The following is a 19,782-nucleotide window of genomic DNA, read 5'->3' as shown; positions in this document are numbered from 1 at the left end:
ATGCTTGGCTTTTAAAGCACTTCATAGCCTAGTGTTCACCTACTTTTTCAACCTTGTTTTACATTATTCTTCTTCCCACACTTGTTTTGTCCAATTATCCCTGCCACCTTGCTGTTCTTCACCCATTTTTGTACCTTTGCACTAAATGTCCTCCTTGCCTGGAAAGCACTCCCTCTTCATCTGAGCCTTTTAAATCGTGATTCTTTCAAAACTCAGCTCAAATGCTACCTTCTACATGAAACCTCTCCTGATTCATCTAGCTACTTGTATCCCAATCCCCAAAATTAACTTATAATTAATAGTTAAAAACACACAACCAGAAGCACATAAACACAGTCTTCTCCCAGTAGAATTTTTAATCCTTGAGGATAAAGAGTATTTCATTTTTGTCTTTGTATCCCAAGCACAATGACTGTCATATAAGTAGATAAATTCATAAGTGATCAATGACTGACTGATTTCATCAGCAATAATAAATACTGAAAAGAAAAACTCCTTGCTTGCTGTATCTCAGATCTGATTTTATATGTATGGAGTAAAATAGATAAAAGAAGAAAGGAAGGCCACATACCTGGATAATAACAGAAGTGTTTTTTACTATTTCAGTTAATTGCTTCTGTTTCTGGGATTCACCATTAAATACATAATTAATGTTTCCCCCTCTCCCTCGTCCTCTGATTCCACGAAAACCTCGTCCCCTAGGTCCCCGCCAGGGGAAAATATCTTCCCCTCTTCCCCTTCCCCTTCCAAAACTGCTGGGGTGAGGAGCTGCTTCTGGAACCAGAGGCATCAGCTGTTTCCCACCATTCCCCAATACTGTCTTATCCCAGAGATCAGAATAGCGCATCTCCTGTCTTGTTCCTAAGAGACTGTCTGTATCTGGACCATTTGCTTGTGAAGATCCTGCAGATATGGTTGTCCCAGTTGGAGGAGCAGCCATTGTTGAAGCTCTCTTTGGCAGCTTGTTCTGGTCATCTGAACTGGAACTGGAATCTAAACTAGAGGACAATGCTTGAGTTCCTTTGCCCTTGACAGAGGGTGCATTACTGCCGGTGCTAGTTATAAGTCTGTCTGCAGTTGGGTGGGAACCAGTTGGCTTTGATGTGACAAATGATGTCTTCTCTATTAATTTCTTACCACCAGGACTTGTCTTGCTGTGGCTTTCCTCTGACGATGTAGCAGAAGAATCAGAATCTGATGAGTTATCAGGGTTAGCAGCTTTAGCAGCCAAGCCAATATCCTTTTTCCTCTTGGTGTCAGCTGAACTATTTTTACTGGAAGCATTCTTCTGAACCCTACAGCTCTTTTTGTTTTGTTCTGGCAAAGTCTTTGCTTTAGAGGGCTTTGGAGATTTTTTCTGCTTTTTATCTTCGATTTTCCTTTCTTTCTCCTTCCCTGATTTTTTTGGGGTCCACTTTCCATTATTTTCACTTACTCCATCATTCCTTTTTCTCTTCTTGCTTTTTTTCCTTGTGCCTTGATCTGGTTCTGGAGAAGAGGAAGTTTCACTGACCTCTCCCCCTTTCCAATGTTTCTCTGTGTACTGATCATTTTCTGCATCAGACTCTTCTTCCTCCCATGTGGTTCTTCTCTTCCGTGCTTTTTTGTATGAATAACTGAGTCCATTACTGATTGCTACAGAGTTCTCAACAATTTCAACATCTTCTAATTTAACTCTGTCAAAAAGAATAAGAGAAGCCCTACTGTCAGTCAGTGAGAAACGTGTGACAAATTTTTACAAAAGCCCACTATGACTATACAAATCCTACATCAACATGAACAGAAAAAGTACTAGTCTCCAAGTCAACAGCTTTAATTGATTTCATGAATGTGATTAATATAATCAAGTCCTCATCATCTAATAATAAAAAGAATAATAGGGAACCCTAAATAATCTCAAAGGTTAAAAGAAAGGTATGGATTTATATATGGCTTTGGAATATAATTTTAAAACTCTTCCAAACATATTTTCAATCATATATTTAGTAAAATACTAAATTCATTAAATTTGAATAAAATCCCTAGAGAGGCAGAGACAATTCAGAAAAAAAATCTATGACATTTTACCTAAAACATTTCACTAACATACTTTTACTTAATACTTTACTATACCCACAGGATTCTCTATGCCCCACAGATGCTGCAGGGGACATCCCTTTATACAACCCAATGTGGCATCTTCTCATCTAGGGACTTCCTTTGCATAAGATGAATTTGCATTTCTATGACAATTTTTAGTAGCCCATTAAAGGATTGTAGAATTATATTTTATGAGAAAATATTACTGAATAATGTAAATGAACTCTTACCTTTATAATAAGCTTTATAGTAACAAAGCACTTTATAAACATGTTCTAATTTGATCTTCACCAAGAGCCCTGTGGGGTAGCTGATACAAGTCTTATAATCCCCATTTACAGATAGAGAAACAGATCCAGAGAAAACAAGAAATCAGTCTCATGTCTAGTAACTATCAGAGTCAGGCATGAGTCTAGATTTTCTGATTTTAAATCTACTAAAATGATAAATAAATGAATCGCGGACATTCACCAAGGGATAAAAAAAGTCATACTGGAGGGGCAGCTAGTTGGCGCAGTGGATAGATCACCAGCCCTGGAGTCAGGAGGACCTGAGTTTAAATCCAGCTTCAGACACTATAATTACCTAGCTGTGTGGCCTTGGGCAAGCCACTTAACCCCATTGCCTTGCAAAAATCTAAAAAAAAAAAAATCATACTGAAGACTGTTAAGGAATAATAAATACATGGATGTATTCATATGTGAGGCAGCTAGATGGCAGAATGGAGTCAGGTAGATTCAACTTTATGAGTTCAAATCTGGGCTCAGACACTAGCTGTGTGAGTCTAGGTAAGTCAATAAACCATATTTGCCTCAACTTCCTCACCTGTAAAGCTGCAGTAGAAATAGCAAACCACTCCAGTATCTTTGCCAAGAAAACCTCGAATGGGGTCACAAAAAGCTGGTCACCATTGACAAACAAGAACCAACATGAGGTCATCAAAATTAAATTATACCAGCATTTCTTGGCTTCTCAATGAGTGGGAGAAGAGAAGGGACAGAAAGAATTCAGAACTGAAAATAAATTTACAAAATAATATAAAATTTTGAAAAAAATTTAGGTCATGTCAGACTAACATTTCTTCTTTGGGTTAAGATTATTGAACTAGTAGTTAGATGAATGGTATAGAGATAGTTCATTTAGAATTTAGCAAAGCTTTTGATAAAAATAAAAAAATATTTTGTATGAAGATGGAGAGGGGAGCACTAATACAATGAATGACAAACTCAGGATCAAAAGAATCTTAACAGGTTAAAATATTGAGCTGAATCTGAAAAAAAGAAATTCAATAAAAATAAATGTTATGCAGTTGGATACAAAAAAATAACTCTACAAGTATAAGATAAAGCAGAAATGAACAGAAAGCAGTGAGGGTTTAATGGACCATAAATTCAATGAGTCCACAATATTCATGGAACTAGGAACTGAATGAGAAGAATTTTGTTATTATTGAGTCATTTCCATTGTGTCCAACTCTTTGTGACCCCACTTGTTTTATTTTTTCATAATAATCCTATGCGATAGGTGCCTTTGTTATTACCATTTTCCAAATAAAAACTGAAACTAAGAGATTAAAGAACATTCTCAGTACATAGCCAAAATTTGAGTGAGAATTCCAGATCCAGATGTTCCTGACTCTACATCTGTTTATGATTGTCACAACTCACATTTCCATATTAGTCATTTTGTACAAGATGACTCAAAAGTGAAAAATTGCATGGCTTCAGTCTATATTCAAACAATATCTATTCTTTTTCTGAATGTTGACAGTATGTTATATCATTAGTCCTTTGGGATTATCTTGAGTCATATTGCCAGGAGTAGTCAAGCCATTCACAGTTATTCATTAAACAATACTGATGTTGCTGTGTACAATGTTCTCCTGGTTCTGTTCACTTCACTTTGCATCAATTCCTATAAATCTTTTCAGGTTTTTCCTGAAATCATCCTGCTTGTCATTTCTTGTAGTACAGTAATATTCCATTACAATCATATTCCACAGCTTGTTTAGCCATTTCCCCAATTAATGGGCATCCTTTCAATTCCAATTGTTAGCCACCACAAAAAGAGTTGCTATATTTTTCTACAAATAATTACTGCCCCCTTCCCTCCCCTTTTTTTATGCCTTTGAAATACAGACCTAGCAGTTATATTGCTAGATCAAAGAATATGCACTTCTATTGCCCTTTGGGCATAGTTCCAAATTGCACCCCACCAACAATACAATAGTATTATCCTAGTTTTCCTACATCCCCTCCAACATTTGTCATTTTCTTTTTTTTTTGTCACATTAGCCAATCTGATAGGTTTAAGGTGGTACCTCAGAGTTGTTTTAATTAGCATTTCTCTAATCAATAGTGATTTAAAGCATATTTTTTTTTAAGGATTTTGCAAGGCAAATGGGGTTAAGTGGCTTGCCCAAGGCCACACAGCTAGGTAATCATTAAGTGTCTGAGACCGGATTTGAACTCAGGTACTCCTGACTCCAGAGCCAGTGTTCTATCTACTGCACCACCTAGCCACCCCTAGAGCATTTTTTTATATGACTATAAATAGTTTTCATTTCTTTGTATGAAAACTGCCTATTATAAGTTTTTGACAATTGATCAATTGGGACTTGTAGTTTTATAAATTAGACTTAATTCTCTATATATTTGAGAAATTAGGCCTTTAAGCCAAAATACTTGTTGCAGAAATTTCTCCCTCCCACATTTTCTGCTTTCTTCATAATTTTGATGGCAAAAACTTTTTTAATTTTATAATAAAAATTATCAATTTTATATTTTGTAATGCTCTCCATATTATTTGGTCATAAATTCTTCCCTTATCCATAGCTCTGACAGATAAACTATTCCATGTTCTCCTAATATGCTTATGGTATCACCCTTTATGAGTAAATCATATGCCATTTTGACCTTATTGTAGTATACAGTGAGGGATGTTGGTTTATACCTAGCTTTTGTCATACTGTTTTCCATTTTTCCTAGAAGTTTTTGTGAAATAATGAATTTTTGTTCCAACAGCATGGTTCTTTGAGTTTATCATATGCCAGATAAAATGGTCGCTTACTATAATGTAATCTGTATCTAGTCCTATTATATTTTTTAAAATCCTATTTGTATCTAATCCTAATCCACTGTTTTTTCACAGAGTGAAAAAAGACTAGATTGTTTTGATAATTACCACTTTAGAAAATAGTTTAAGATCTGGTATAATTAGACTGTCTTCCCTCACTTTTGTTTTCCATTTATTCTCTTGATAATCTTGACCATCTTCTAGATGAATTTTGACATTTTTTTCTTATTCTATAAAATAATTTTTTGATAGCTTGATTGGCAATGCACTGTATAGTTAAATTTAATAGAACTGTCATTCTTATTATATTGGCTTGGCCTACCAAAAATAATTAATATTTTTCCCATTGTTTAGATATTATTTTGTTTGAAAAATGTTTTGTAGTTACATTCATAAAGTACTTAGGTTTTTCTTGACAAACAGAATTCCAAATATTTTATATTGTCCTCAATTGTTTTATTTTATTTATTTTTTTAGGTTTTTTTTTTTTGCAAGGCAAATGGGGTTATGTGGCTTGCCCAAGGCCACACAGCTAGGTAATTATTAAGTGTCTGAGACTGGATCTGAACCCAGGTACTCCTGACTCCAGGGCTGGTGCTTTATCCCCTGCGCCACCTAGCCACCCCTCCTCAATTGTTTTAAATGGAATTTCTCTTTCTATCTCTTACTGCTGGGTTGGTCATATAAAGAAATACTAATGATTATGTGGGTTTATTTTATATGCTGTAACTTTGCTAAAGTTGTTGATTTCAACTAGTTTTCTAGTTGATCCTTTAGGATCCTCTAAATAAAACACCATATCATCTGCAAAAAGTGATAATTCTGTTTACTCATTGTCAATTCTCAGTCCTTAGATTTCTTTTCCTTCTCTTATAGCTAACATTTCTGGTACGATATGATGGTTTTAGATAAATGATTTATTTTAAAGTAACAATTTATTCCCATGCACTCTAGTGTTTTTAATAGAAATAGGTGCTCTATTTTGTCAAAGGATTTTTTCCCTATCTACTGAGATAATTATAAGGTTTCTGTTAGTTTTGTTATTGATATGGTCAATTATGCTAATAGTTTTCCTAATATAGAACCAGCTTTGCATTCCTGGTATAAATCCAACTTGGTCACAGCATGTGATCCTTGTGATATATTTTATTAAAAATTTTTGCATCACTATTCACTAGGGAAATTTGTCTATAATCTCCTTTCTCTGTTTGGCTCTTCCTTGTTTAGATTTCAGCACCATATCTGTGTCAGAAAAGGAATTTGGTAGAACTGCCTATTTTTCCAAATAGTTTATAATGTATTGGGCTTAATTGTTCTTTAAATATTTGGTAAAATTTGCTTATGAATCATCTGGTCATGGGGATTTTTGTTAGGAAGTTCATCAATGACTTGTTCAATTTCTTTTTCTGAGACTGATTTAAACATTTTATTTCTTCTGTTAATCTGGGTTATTAATATTTTTGTAGATATTCATCCATTTCATTTAAGTTGCCAGAATTAGTGGCATATAATTGGGCAAAATAGCTACTAACAATTTTCTTAATGTTCTATTCCTTGGTGGTGAATTCACCTTTTTCATTTTTGATAGTAGTGATTTGGATTTCTTCTTTTTAAAATTAATTTAACCCAATGATTATTTTAGGTTTTTTTTTTCATATAAACAGCTTCTATTTTTATTAGTTTAATTTTTTTACTTTCAATTTTATTATTTTTCTTCTGATTTTCAGGATTTCCAACAATGGTATGCAATTGAGAAGTGGGAATAATTTATTCTTATTTTTTTAAGATACATGCCCAATTCATTGATAGGCTGTTTCTCTAATTTATTGACATAAGCAATTGGAGATATAAATTTTCCTGAAGTACCACCTTGGCTGAATCCCAAAAATTTTGACATGTTATCTCATGTTGTCATTTTCCTAAATGAAATTAATCTGTTTCTTTCTTTGCCTCACTTTTTCTTAGGATTAGATTATTTAGTTTTCAGTTATTTTTTAATCTTACTGAATATAATTTTTATTGCAATGTGATCTGAAAAGGATGTATTAACTTTTTTTCTGCATTTGGCTGAGGTTTTTAACATCTTAATACATGGTCAATGGGAGTCATGTACTGCTAAGAAAAAGTGGATAGAGCACTTACCCTGTAGTCAGGAGAACCTGAGCTCAAATCTTGTCTCAGGCACTTGATACTTCATAGCTGTGTGACCCTGGGTAAGTCATTTAACCCTAATTGCCTAGCAAAAAACCCACAAAAAAACCGATACATTACTTTTTATTCCCATTCAATTTTCTCTGGAAAGCTATCATAACTAACTTTTCCAGAATTTTATTCACCTCCTTAATTTCTTTCTTGTTTATTTTTTTGGATAGATATATGAATTCTGAAAGGAGAAAGTTGGTGTCCCCCACTATTATAGTTTTATTGACTATTTTTTCCTGTACCTCATTCAACTTCTTCAAAAATTTAGATGTTATATTGAGTTACCATATCATACCTATTAAGATTGGCTAAGATAAGGGAAAAAAAGAAAATGATCAATGTTGGGAGAGGGTATATGAGAAATTGAGACATTAATGCATTGTTGGTGGAGTTGTGTAACTGATCCAACCATTTTGGAGAGCAATTTGGAACTATGTCCAAAGGACAATAAAATCGAGCATACCCTATGATCTAGCAATACTACTACTATTAAAAAAGACAGGAAAAGTTTCACATATTCAAAAATATTTATAGCAGCTCTTTTTGTAGTGGCAAAGAATTGGAAATTGAGGGGATACTCATCAATTGGGGAATGACTAAAGTTATGGTATATAAATTTTATGGAGTACTATTCTGTAAGAAATCACGTTGAGGGCGGCTAGGTGGCGCAGTGGATAAAGCACCAGCCCTGGAGTCAGGAGTACCTGGATTCAAATCCGGTCTCAGACACTTAATAATTACCTGTGTGGCCTTGGGCAAGCCACTTAACCCCATTTACCTTGCAAAAACCTAAAAAAAAAATCATGTTGATTGGATCTTAAGGGAAGAATAGAAAGACTTGCATGAACTGATTCTGAGTGAAGGGAGTAGAACCAAGAGAACATTGTTTATATTAACAGCACTGTGAGATAAACAACTATAATGGGTACAGCTCCTCTCAGCAGTTCAATGATCAAAGACAATCCTGATAGATCTGTTATAGAAAATGCCATCTACAACCAGAAAAAACACTATGGTTCTAAATGCAGAACAAAGTATAATATGATCACTTTTTAAAACACCTTTTGTTTTTTTCTCTCTTAATTCAAATTCCTTTACACAAGAGTACTAATAGGGAAATATATTAAGCCCAATTGTACTTGTACATCTTTCACCAGATTGTTCTCTGCCATGGAGAGGGGGAAGGGCAGGGAGGTGGCAGAAAAATATAGAACTTATAAACCTGCAAATAGGAGTGTGGTAGAAATATATGGAAATCATAAACTTGCAAATGAATATGATATAGAGAAAATATTAAAAGAAATATATTCTATAATTAATCTGATCCCTTTGCACTGACCTTTTATTTACATTGAACTCCCTTCCCCCATCCCAATATTCCAAGTTATGAGAGGAGGTCAATAAACTTTTAGTAAAGTACCTATTAGGGCCTTCTAGGCAAGGACAGCAGGTACTGCCCCCAGGCACAAAATAAGCCCTAATCAACAAAACAATAAATCCCTGCCACAGCTTGAATAGATTAAGTTTTTGACCTACTACTTTTCCTACATTCCTATTTCTCTCTCTACTCCATTGGAGTTATAGCCTTCCTCAACATAACCCTAAATTACCTCTTCTTGGGGGCAGATCCAAGATGGCAGCGTGAAGTTAACATGCTCCCAGAGCTTTTCCCTACCAAAGACAAATGAAGCCTCTACTCTGACATTCACATTACAGATCCCACCAAGAAAAAGAGAAGATCCAAAGAAGTTTTCAACTGTAGACAGCATGGAAGATCTGCAGTGAAAGTCTGTCTCTTTGGGGGAAAAGGGGAAGTAAATTCCAGGAGATGGGAGAGCAGGGAAGCCAGGAGTAGACTATTAGCCACAGTGCAATCCAGGTCCTGACAGCTTAACAATAGCAGAATCCAGGCAGCTAGATTCCAAGCCAGCAGAGAGGATCCCCAACACCGAACAGTCTGAACCTTGAAAAGACCAGGATGAAAGAGAGGACTACGTTGGGAACAAACTACTGTTAAGTCAGAATCTGGACATAAAGGAGGAAAAAGACACCTCTGCAAAGACCAGACCTGAACTGCACAGGAAACATCTTGGCCAACAACAAGCCAGGGATCAGACCCCCAGCACCAGCAATAAATAAATAAATAAATAAAGGTTGGATCTATACTTCATATATACCAGGAGCAGAACTAAAACAACAAAGATGGACAAAAAAGCTAAAAGAGTGCTCACTATAAGAAACTACTTTACAGACAAAGATGATAACAATACCTTGTCTGAAGAAGAAAGCACTGTAAAAACACTCACAGGGGAAGTATCAAAATAATCTATGAACTGGACTCAAATACAAAAGCTCATCAAAAAGTTTAAAAAACAATTTAAAAACCACAGAAGGGAGGAAGAAGAAAAATGGAAAAAAAGAAATTAAAGTCATGCAGGAAAATTATGAAAAATTGACCAAAGAAATCAACTCCATTAAAAGTAAAAATAACCAACTGGAAAAGGAAACACAAGCAAACTGAAGAAAATAAAACCCTAAAAATTAGAATTGAATAAATAGAAACCAATGAATCTACAAGATTAAAAGATTCCATCAAACAAAACAAAAAGGCTGAAAAAAATGAAAAGGACCTTTCAGGGAAAACAATGACCCAAAAAATAGATCCAAGAGAGACAATCTATGAATCATAAGACGACCAGAAAGCCTGAATCAAGAAAAGAACCTGGGGGCGACTAGGTGGTACAGTGGATAGAGGACCAGAGTCAGGAGTACCTGAGTTAAAAATCCAGCCTCAGACACTTAATTAATTACCTAGCTGTGTGGCCTTGGGAAAGCCACTTAATCCTATTGCCTTGCAAAACAAAAAACAAAAAACAAAAAAAAAAAAACCCTTAAAAAATAAAAAGAATCCAGAGTTTGAACAAAGACCAAAGACTGGTATCTTTAATTTTAAAAAAAACCGTTATCTTATTATGTAAATTTTCTATTTCTTATACTTTATTTTTTTTCCCTTAAGGATATGATTTCTCTCTCATCACATTCAACTTTAATCAGTGTATACCATGGAAACAATGTAAAGACTAACAGACTACTTTCTGTGAGGAGTGGGGGGAGGAAAGCGAGATTGGGGGGAAAATTATAAAATTCAAAATAAATAAGTAAATTTAAAGTGGGGGAGAAAATAGAATCCACAGAACCTCTCCAGAAAGAGACCCCCAGGATAAAAACTTGAAAGGCTGCAACAGCCAAATTCCAGAACTCTCAAATAAAGAAAGAATACTGCAAGCAGCAAAAAGAAAACAACTTAAAGATAAAGGAAACACTATCAAACTCACAAAGGACCTATCAGCCTCAACACTGAAGGACTGGAAGACCTAGAATAGGATATTTCAGAGAGGAAAGGACCTGGGGTTACAACCCAGATGTACTACCCTGCAAAATTCAGCATCTACCATCAGGGGAAAGGATGGATATTCAATGAAATAGACTTCCAGAATTTACTGACACAAAGAAAGACCAGAACTGAACAGAGAATTCAATCATCAAATACACAACTCAAGAGTTGCATTTAAAAAAGGGTAAATGAAAAGGGGAAGGAAAAAACAAAACAAATGTTGGTCAAGACCATCAAATTATATACAACTCTAAAAGAATAGATATAACAAAGATGGTGGAGAGAAGACAGGCACAGTTCTAAAGTCTCCTGATCTCTTCCCTATCACATGAAAAAAACCTCTTAAAAGAAATCCAACCCACAAAACCCAGAAAGAAAAGCCAGGAGAAAACATCTACCTCAGGATTTTTCTCCTGCAGCAACTTTGGCGGAGTACGGGCGGGTGAGTCTGGGCTCAGAAGGAGGATCAGCCCCGATCAGCCAGATTAACAGCTGAATTGGAACCGGGAGTCTGAGGGCCCAAGAGCTGGACCTGCTGGATCAGCGGTGGGGCTGGACAAAAGGTACTTGGGTCCACGGGGAAGCAGAGGCGCTGGTGTTGGTGCTGTCCCCCTGGAGCTTGAGGACGGGGCTGGGGGTAGAGTTCTGGTGCAGGAGAGCTGCAGATGCCATCCCTAGGCTCCTCAGGTCTGAGAAACTCTGAGGGCACGCCTCCACTGCACAGAGGCCTCTCCCCAAACAAAGGCAAACTACTGCTGCCTCAGGCCCAGGTGTGTGAGCAGAAGAACCAGCCCAGCTGAGGAATGACCTCAGACCAGGATAAAGTCCACCATTGATTGAAGGCAAAAGAATTCAATAGCTCCAATTCCTCACCTCAAGCAAAGGGAGAAGGCCTCTCAACCAAGGTCACAGACACACCAGAGAAAGCAACCAGCACCTCCTACTGGCCAGACAGGGAAACTGCACTCAGTGAGTAAAGCCTTTAGCAATCCCAAGCCCAGGTGAACCAGCCCCCACCCCCCAACTCAAGGTCTTAGCATAATGAAGAAGGGTCAGCGGAAAGGTGGATCCATAGAAAAATTCCCGGAAGGGAAAGACCCCAACTCAGAGAGACCTGGAACCTCTGAGGAGAATACAATCTGGTCTCCAGCACAGAAAGACTTCCTTGAAGAAATAAGGATGGAGCTTAAAAATTTGGGAGAGACAATTAATACCTTGCAACAAGAAAACAAAACCTCAGAAAGTACAATTGGACAAACACAAAAGGAGGATAAATCTCTCAGATCATCAATTGGAAAATTACAAAATGAGAATGATTCTCTCAGATCCTCAAATGAGCAAATGCAAAAAGAAATTAATTCTCTCAAAACGTCAATCGGTCAAATGGAAAGCTCTTTCAAAAGTAGAATTGACCAATTGGAAAAGGAGTTGCAAAAGTTTAATGAAGAAAACTCCTCCCCCCAAAAAATAATGGAGTCTGTGAGACAGCAAGAGTCAGTTAAACAAAATCAAAAAATAGAAAAAATAGAAGCAAATGTAAAATACCTCATCAACAAAACCACTGACCTCGAGAATAGATCGAGGAGGGGAAACCTGAAAATTATAGGACTTCCTGAAAACACTGAAGAGGAAAAAAGCCTGGACTTATTTAATATTACAGGATCTAGTGATGGAAAACTGTCCTGATATCATGGAATCAGAGGGCAAAGTAGTTATTGAAAGAGTACAACGATCCCCACCAGAAAAAGATCCTAAAATGAAAACACCAAGGAATGTTGTGGCCAAACTGCAGAACTATCAGATAAAAGAGAAAATCTTGCAAGCAGCCAGAAAGAAACAATTTAAATATCAAGGAGCTACAGTAAGGATCACAAAGGACCTGGCTGCATCAAATTTAAGGGATTCAAGGGCCTGGAACGAGATATTTCGAAGAGCTCGGGAGCTTGGAATGCAGCCAAGAATCTACTTTCCTGCAAGGCTGAGCCTTCTCTTCCAGGGAAAAAGATGGACATTTAACGAAATGGAAGAATTCCAAAAATTTCTGATGAAAATACCAGAGCTAAACAGAAAATTTGGACATCAAACAGGAGGTTCAAGAGACACATGAAAAGGTAAAAATAAAAGGGGGGGGGGGGGAGGAAAAAAATGCAATCCAGTAAGTTGAAACTAGCTATATCCCAGCATAGGGGTAAAAAAAAGATTTTAATAAATCTTGAGAAATGTAACTCTAACAGAGAGAATATACCTAGGCAGATATGATGGACATTCATGACCTATCCATGAGACTGTTATCTAATAGGATGTAACTGGCTTTAACCCCACTTGGGAGAAAGACTCTAACAACTCTCAGGAATTTTGACTCTATTCAATAGAATATACTGAACTAGAAGGGACAGACACTAAGAATTTTCTATGACCTAGATAGAATGATCTAAAAAAATACACTGCCTCCCTAAAAAGGGGGACAGGAAAGAGACGGGAGGAGGGAGGGGACTGAATGGGACAAATCTCATTACACTAAGAGGTACAAAAAACCTATGGTAATAGAGGGGAAGAAGGGAGCAGAGAAGAAACACCTGAATCTTCTTCTCATCAGACTTAGCTTAAAGTCAACCTACATATACTCAGTTAACTTATAAAATATCTAACCTTTCAAGTATTAAAAGGGGAAAAGGGGAGGGGGGGAAGGAGAAAGGGAAGGGGAAATAAGGGAAAATAACAAAAGGAAGGGAAGGGAAAAGGGAAAGGGGAAAGAAAGGGGAGGGGTGTGATATAGGAGAGCAAACACACTGAAGGGGGGGTCGTATTCAGAAAAAAAATACTGGGGAATATGGACAAAAGTGGGGGAAGGGGGAAAAATACAAACAGAGGGAAGATAGCACAGAGGGCAATAAAGAATTAGTAATCATAACCTTGAATGTGAATGGGATGAACTCTCCCTTAAAATGTAAGCAAATAGCAGAGTGGATTGAAAACCAGAATCCTACAATATGCTGCTTACAATAAACTCATTTGAAGCAGAGAGATACATATAGAGTAAAGGTAAAAGGTTGGAGCAAAATATATTTTGCTTCAGCTGAAGTAAAAAAAAGGCCAGGGTAGCAATCCTTATCTCAGACAAAGCAGCAGCAAAAATAGAAAGCATTGAAAGAGATAAGGAAGGAAACTTTATCCTCCTAAAAGGTACCATAGACAATAAAGTCATTTCAATATTGAATATATATGCACCCAGTGAGACAGCACCCAAATTCTTAGAGGAGAAGCTGAAAGAATTACAGGAATATCTAGACAGCAAAACTCTACTAGTGGGAGACCTCAACCTCCCGCTATTCAGATCTAGATAAATCAAATCATAAAACAAACAAGAAAGAAATTAGGGAAGTAAATAGATTGTTAGAAAAATTAGATATGGTAGACTTATGGAGGAAACTGAATGGGGATAGAAAGGAATATACCTTTTTCTCTGCAGTACATGGAGCTTATACAAAAATTGATCATGTACTAGGACATAAAAACCTAATGATCAACTGCAGAAAGGCAGAAATAGTGAATACATCTTTCTCAGATCACAATGCAATAAAAGTCATATGCAATACTGGGCCAAGGAGATACAGACCCAGAACAAATTGGAAACTGAATAACCTCAATTTAAAAAAACGAGTGGACCAAAAAACAAATTATAGAAATAATTAACCATTTTATCCTAGATAATGATAATAATGAAAGAAAATACCAAAACCTATGGGATTCATTCAAAGTGACTCTCAGGGGGATATATTATAGCTCTAAATGCTTATGTGAATAAATTGGAGAAAGAGGAAATCAATGAACTAAACATGCAACTAAAAAAATTAGAGAAAGAACAACTCAAAAATCCCCAAATACCATATTAGAAATTCTAAAAATTAAAGGAGAAATTAAGAAAATTGAAAGCAAAAAACTATTGAATTAATAAATAAAACCAAAAGTTGGTATTATGAAAAAACCCAAAAAAATTGATAAACCTCTGGTCCATTTGATTAAAAAAAAGAAGAAAACCAAATTGCTAGTATTATAAATGAAAAAAGGTGAACTCACCACCAATGAGGAGGAAATTAAAGTAATAGTTCAAAATTATTTTGCCCAACTCTATGCCAATAAATTTGATAATCTAAGTGAAATGGATGAATATTTACAAAAATATAAGTTGACCAGGTTAAATGAAGAGATTAAATAACTAAACAACCCTATCTCAGAAAAAGAAATTCAACAAGCCATTATTGGACTCCCTAAAACAAAATCTCCAGGGCCTGATGGATTCACAAGTGAATTCTACCAAACTTTTAAGGAACAATTGGTTCCAATCCTATATAAACTCATTGGAAAAATAGGGAAAGATGGAACTCTACCTAACTCTTTCTATGAAATCAATATGATACTGTTACCTAAACCAGGAAGAGTTAAAACAGAGAAAGAAAATTATAGACCTATTTCCCTGATGAATGTAGATGCAAAAATCCTAAATAAAATCTTAGCAAAATGATTACAACAAGTCATCACTAGGATAATACATTATGATCAAGTAGGATTTATTGCAGGAATGCAGGGTTGGTTCAATATTAGGAAAACTGTTAGTATACTCAATTATATCAACAACAAACCTATAAGAAATCATATGATCATATCAATAGATGCTGAAAATGCTTTTGACAAAATACAGCATCCATTCCTATTAAAAACACTAGAGAGTGTAGGAATAAATGGACTGTTCCTTAAAATAATTAGCAGTATCTATCTGAAACTATCAACAAGCATTATATTCAATGGGGAGAGGCTAGAAGCATTCCCAATAAGATCAGGGGTGAAACAAGGGTGCCCATTATCACCACTACTATTCAATATTGTATTAGAAATGTTAGCATCAGCAATTAGAGAAGAAAAAGAAATTGAAGGAATTAGAATTGGGAAGGAAGAGACAAAACTCTCACTCTTTGCAGATGACATGATGGTCTACCTAGAAAATCCCAAGAAATCATCCAAAAAACTACTGGAAACAATTAGCAATTTTAGCAAAGTTGCAGGTTATAAAATAAACCCTCATAAATCCTCAACTTTTCTATATATGTCTAGCAAGAAATAGCAGGAAGAGCTAGAAAGAGAAATCCCATTCAAAGTAACCTCAGACAATGTAAAATATTTGGGAGTCTATTTGCCAAGACAGACTCAGAATCTCTTTCAAAACAATTATAAAACACTTCTCACACAAATTAGATTAGATAAATAACTGGGCAAATAGCAACTGCTCATGGATAGGTAGAGATAATATAATAAAAATGACAATTCTACCAAAACTAAACTATCTATTTAGTGCCCTACCAGTCCAAATTCCAAAAAATTACTTTAATGAGTTAGAAAAAATTGTAAATAAATTCATATGGAGAAATAAAAAGTCAAGAATTGCCAGGAGCTTAATGAAAAAGAGTCCAAACAAAGGTGGCTTAGCCCTACCTGATCTCAAATTATATTATAAAGCATCAGTCATCAAAACTGGTACTGGCTAAGAAATAGAGTGGTGGACCAGTGGAATAGACTAGGAGATGATTATAGTAATCTGCTGTTTGATAAATCCAAAGAGTCCGGCCATTGGGATAAAAACTCCCTCTTTGATAAAAACTGCTGGGATAATTGGAAGTTAGTATGGAAGAAACTTAGATTAGACCAACACCTCACACCCTTTACCAAGATAAGATCCAAATGGTTACAGGACATAGACATAAAAAACAATACTATAAGCAAATTAGAAGATCAAAGACTAGTCTACCTGTCAGATCTATGAAAAGGGGAACAGTTTATGACTAGGGAAGAGTTGGAGAACATCACTAAAAACCAATTAGATAATTTCGATTATATTAAATTAAAAAGCTTTTGCACAGATAAAACCAATGTAATCAAGATCAAAAGAAAAGTAGTAAATTGGGAAACAATCTTTACAACTAATGATTCTGACAAAGGACTCATTTCTAAAATATACAGAGAACTGAGTCATATTTTTAAAACAAAAAGCCATTCCCCAATTGACAAATGGTCAAAGGATATGCAAAGGCAATTTAAAGATGAGATCAAAGCAGTCCATAGCCATATGAAAAAATGCTCTAAATCATTAATTATTAGAGAAATGCAAATTAAAGCTTCTCTGAAGTACCACCTCACACCTCTCAGATGGGCTAGTATGACCAGGAAGGATAATGATCATTGTTGGAAGGGATGTGGGAAATCTGGGACACTGTTACAACTGCTGGTGGAGCTGTGAACTCATCCAGCCCTTCTGGAGAGCTATTTGGAACTATGCCCAAAGGGCAACAAAATGTGCATACCCTTTTGACCCAGCAATACCACTACTGGGTCTATACCCTGAAGAGATGAGGAAAAAGGGTAAAAACATTACTTGTACAAAAATATTTATAGCAGCCCTTTTTGTGGTGGCAAAGAATTGGAAATCAAGTAAATGTCCTTCAACTGGGGAATGACTTAGCAAACTGTGGTATATGTATGTCATGGAACACTATTGTTCTATTAGAAACCAGGAGGGATGGGATTTCAGGGAAACCTGGAGGGATTTACATGAACTGATGCTGAGTGAGATGAGCAGAACCAGAAAAACCCTGTACACCCTAACAGCAACATGGGAGTGATCTTCAACCTTGAAGGACTTGCTCATTCCATCAGTGCAACAATCAGGAACAATTTTGGGCTGTCTGCAAAGGAGAGTACCATCTGTATCCAGATAAGGAGCTGTGGAGTTTGAACAAAGTAACAAGGACTATTCCCTTTAATTTAGAAAAAAAAACATATCTTATTGTCTGATCTTGTTACCTCTGAGAATTCTCTTCTCTTTAAGGATATGATTTCTCTCTCATCACACCCAATTTGGATCAAGGTACAACATGGAAACAAAGTAAAGACTGACAGAGTGCTTTCTGTGGGGGTGGGGGGGTGGGGGTAGGGAAGCAAGATGGGGGAAAATTGTAAAACTCAAATATCCTTAATAAAAATAAATTTAAAAAAGAATAGATATAACACTTCTAATCCTTTAGAATTTTATTTCTCTTAGGATAATTAAAAGGCAGAATATAATTGGAGAGAATGAACCTAAAAGATATGCGTATAATTGGGTCCTATCACTCAATTGAAGAGGTCTACTCTGACATCACTATGTTTGAGATAAAAAGCCCCTGAAGAAAAGCAGGGGTGTTAACTTTAAACTTAATGTCTCATTATTCTTTGACTCACTTTAATTCCACTGTGTTTGAGTTCCTTGTCTAATGAGGGCATCATAAACTATGAGATCCTGAGTCCCTATCTCTGTAACTTACAATCATTTGTAAAGTTCTCAGGCGAGACCTGTCCAGACCCTTCCAGTACTTAGAGATCTATCTTTTAAGATTCTTGCAGTTCATTAGATCAGGGTCTGACTTAACCAGTGCTTCACTTAACAAGGGGTTAAATACCCTGGGTAAGGAGGGTGCAAAGTGGGAGAGAGAATAGGCCTTGCTTCACTTGACAAAGTATTAACTACACAGGGTGGGGAGGACGGAGGTAAAGTGTGAAAGAAAATAGGCCTGGGGGAGGAACACAAATAGTTCAAGAAATGATATGGTTTGGGATACTTTGGCTCCTGAGGAGGATTGTGTGTAGAAAGATACTTGAAAAGGGGGTAAGGTAAAAAATGATTATAATTATAATTTGATGCAATTTGAGTCCATGGTGCTTATCAATCAATCAAATAAACAATCTGGAATGATTTCTTTTTTTTTTTTTTTGCAAGGCAAATGGGGTTAAGTAGCTTGCCTAAGACCACACAGCTAGGTAATTATTAAGTGTGTGAGTCCAGATTTGAACTCAGGTACTCCTGACTCCAGGGCCAGTGCTCTATCCACTGTGCCACCTAGCCACCCCCCCAATGATTTCTTTAGGTATTTAATCTCCTCTTCATTTAACCTAGACAAATTATATTTTTGTACATATTCATCCATTTCACTTAGATTGGCATAGAGTTGGGCAAAATTTCGAATTATTACTTTAATTTCCTGCTCCTTGGTGATGAGTTTGTGGGAACACAGGCTATTCTAAGGACTATGACTCAGATCATTTCCAAATAACCACCACCTGGACACAATCTCAGGAGCTGGCACACTGCCTACAGCCCAAGGGCACAGGACACAGATGTATTTAACCACCTCCCCCTTAACATACCCCCTTATCCTGTAATGCAAGTGCTGCACATAGACCACTTGCTACATCCCCCATTTCCTCATTTTTCTTTGTTCTACCGCAGAAGACCTAACAGTATATATGTTAGAAGCTAAGCAGTAATAAATTTGAGCTTGAGGCATAAGGCAGTGTGGTTTGACTCCTTATTCTCAGCTCCCCTCCAGGAGGGCGGTCGTCGCTGAAAGGGCCCCAAAGTGAATCAAGCCAAAACAAACCTTTTTCATTTATGATACTAGCAATTTGGTTTTCTTCTTTCTTTTTCTTAATCAAATTGACCAGAAGTTTATCAATTTTATTGTTTTTTTCATAAAACCCACTTTTGGTTTTATTTATTAATTCAATAGTTTTTTTGCTTTCAATTTTATTAATTTCTCCTTTAATTTTTAGAATTTCTAATTTGGTATTTAATTGGGGAATTTTAATTTGTTCTTTCTCTAATTTTTTTTAGTTACATGTTTAGTTCATTGATTTCGTCTTTCTCTAATTTATTCATGTAAGCATTTAAAGACATAATATATCCCCTGAGAGCCACTTTGAGTGAATCTCATAGGTTTTGGTATGTTGTCTCATTATTGTCATTATCTAGAATAAAATGATTAATTCTTTCTATAATTTGTTTTTTGGTCCACTCATTCTTTAAAAATGAGGTTATTCAGTTTTCAATTGGTTCTGGGTCTATATCGCCTTGGCCCAATATTTCATATGACTTTTATTGCATTGTGATCTGAGTAAGATGTAGTCATTATTTCTGCCTTTCTGCAGTTGATCACTAGGTTTTTATG

At 35.9% G+C, this 19,782-nt stretch overlaps 1 protein-coding gene across 1 annotated transcript in view; it reads right to left on the bottom strand.

Annotated features, from left to right (window-relative positions):
• COIL (coilin) overlaps nucleotides 1-19,782 on the bottom strand; it is a 55,598-nt gene that overhangs the window by 8,128 nt on the left and 27,688 nt on the right. Inside the window, exon 2 of the mRNA XM_074223661.1 lies at nucleotides 572-1,676. Within this exon, the coding sequence (XP_074079762.1) occupies nucleotides 572-1,676 (1,105 nt within the window). The remainder of the gene's footprint in view (nucleotides 1-571; nucleotides 1,677-19,782) is intronic.

The sequence above is a fragment of the Macrotis lagotis genome, chromosome 2 (assembly GCF_037893015.1).
Source record: "Macrotis lagotis isolate mMagLag1 chromosome 2, bilby.v1.9.chrom.fasta, whole genome shotgun sequence".
Taxonomy (NCBI): domain Eukaryota; kingdom Metazoa; phylum Chordata; class Mammalia; order Peramelemorphia; family Peramelidae; genus Macrotis; species Macrotis lagotis.
This window is presented reverse-complemented; position numbering and strand designations above follow the sequence as displayed.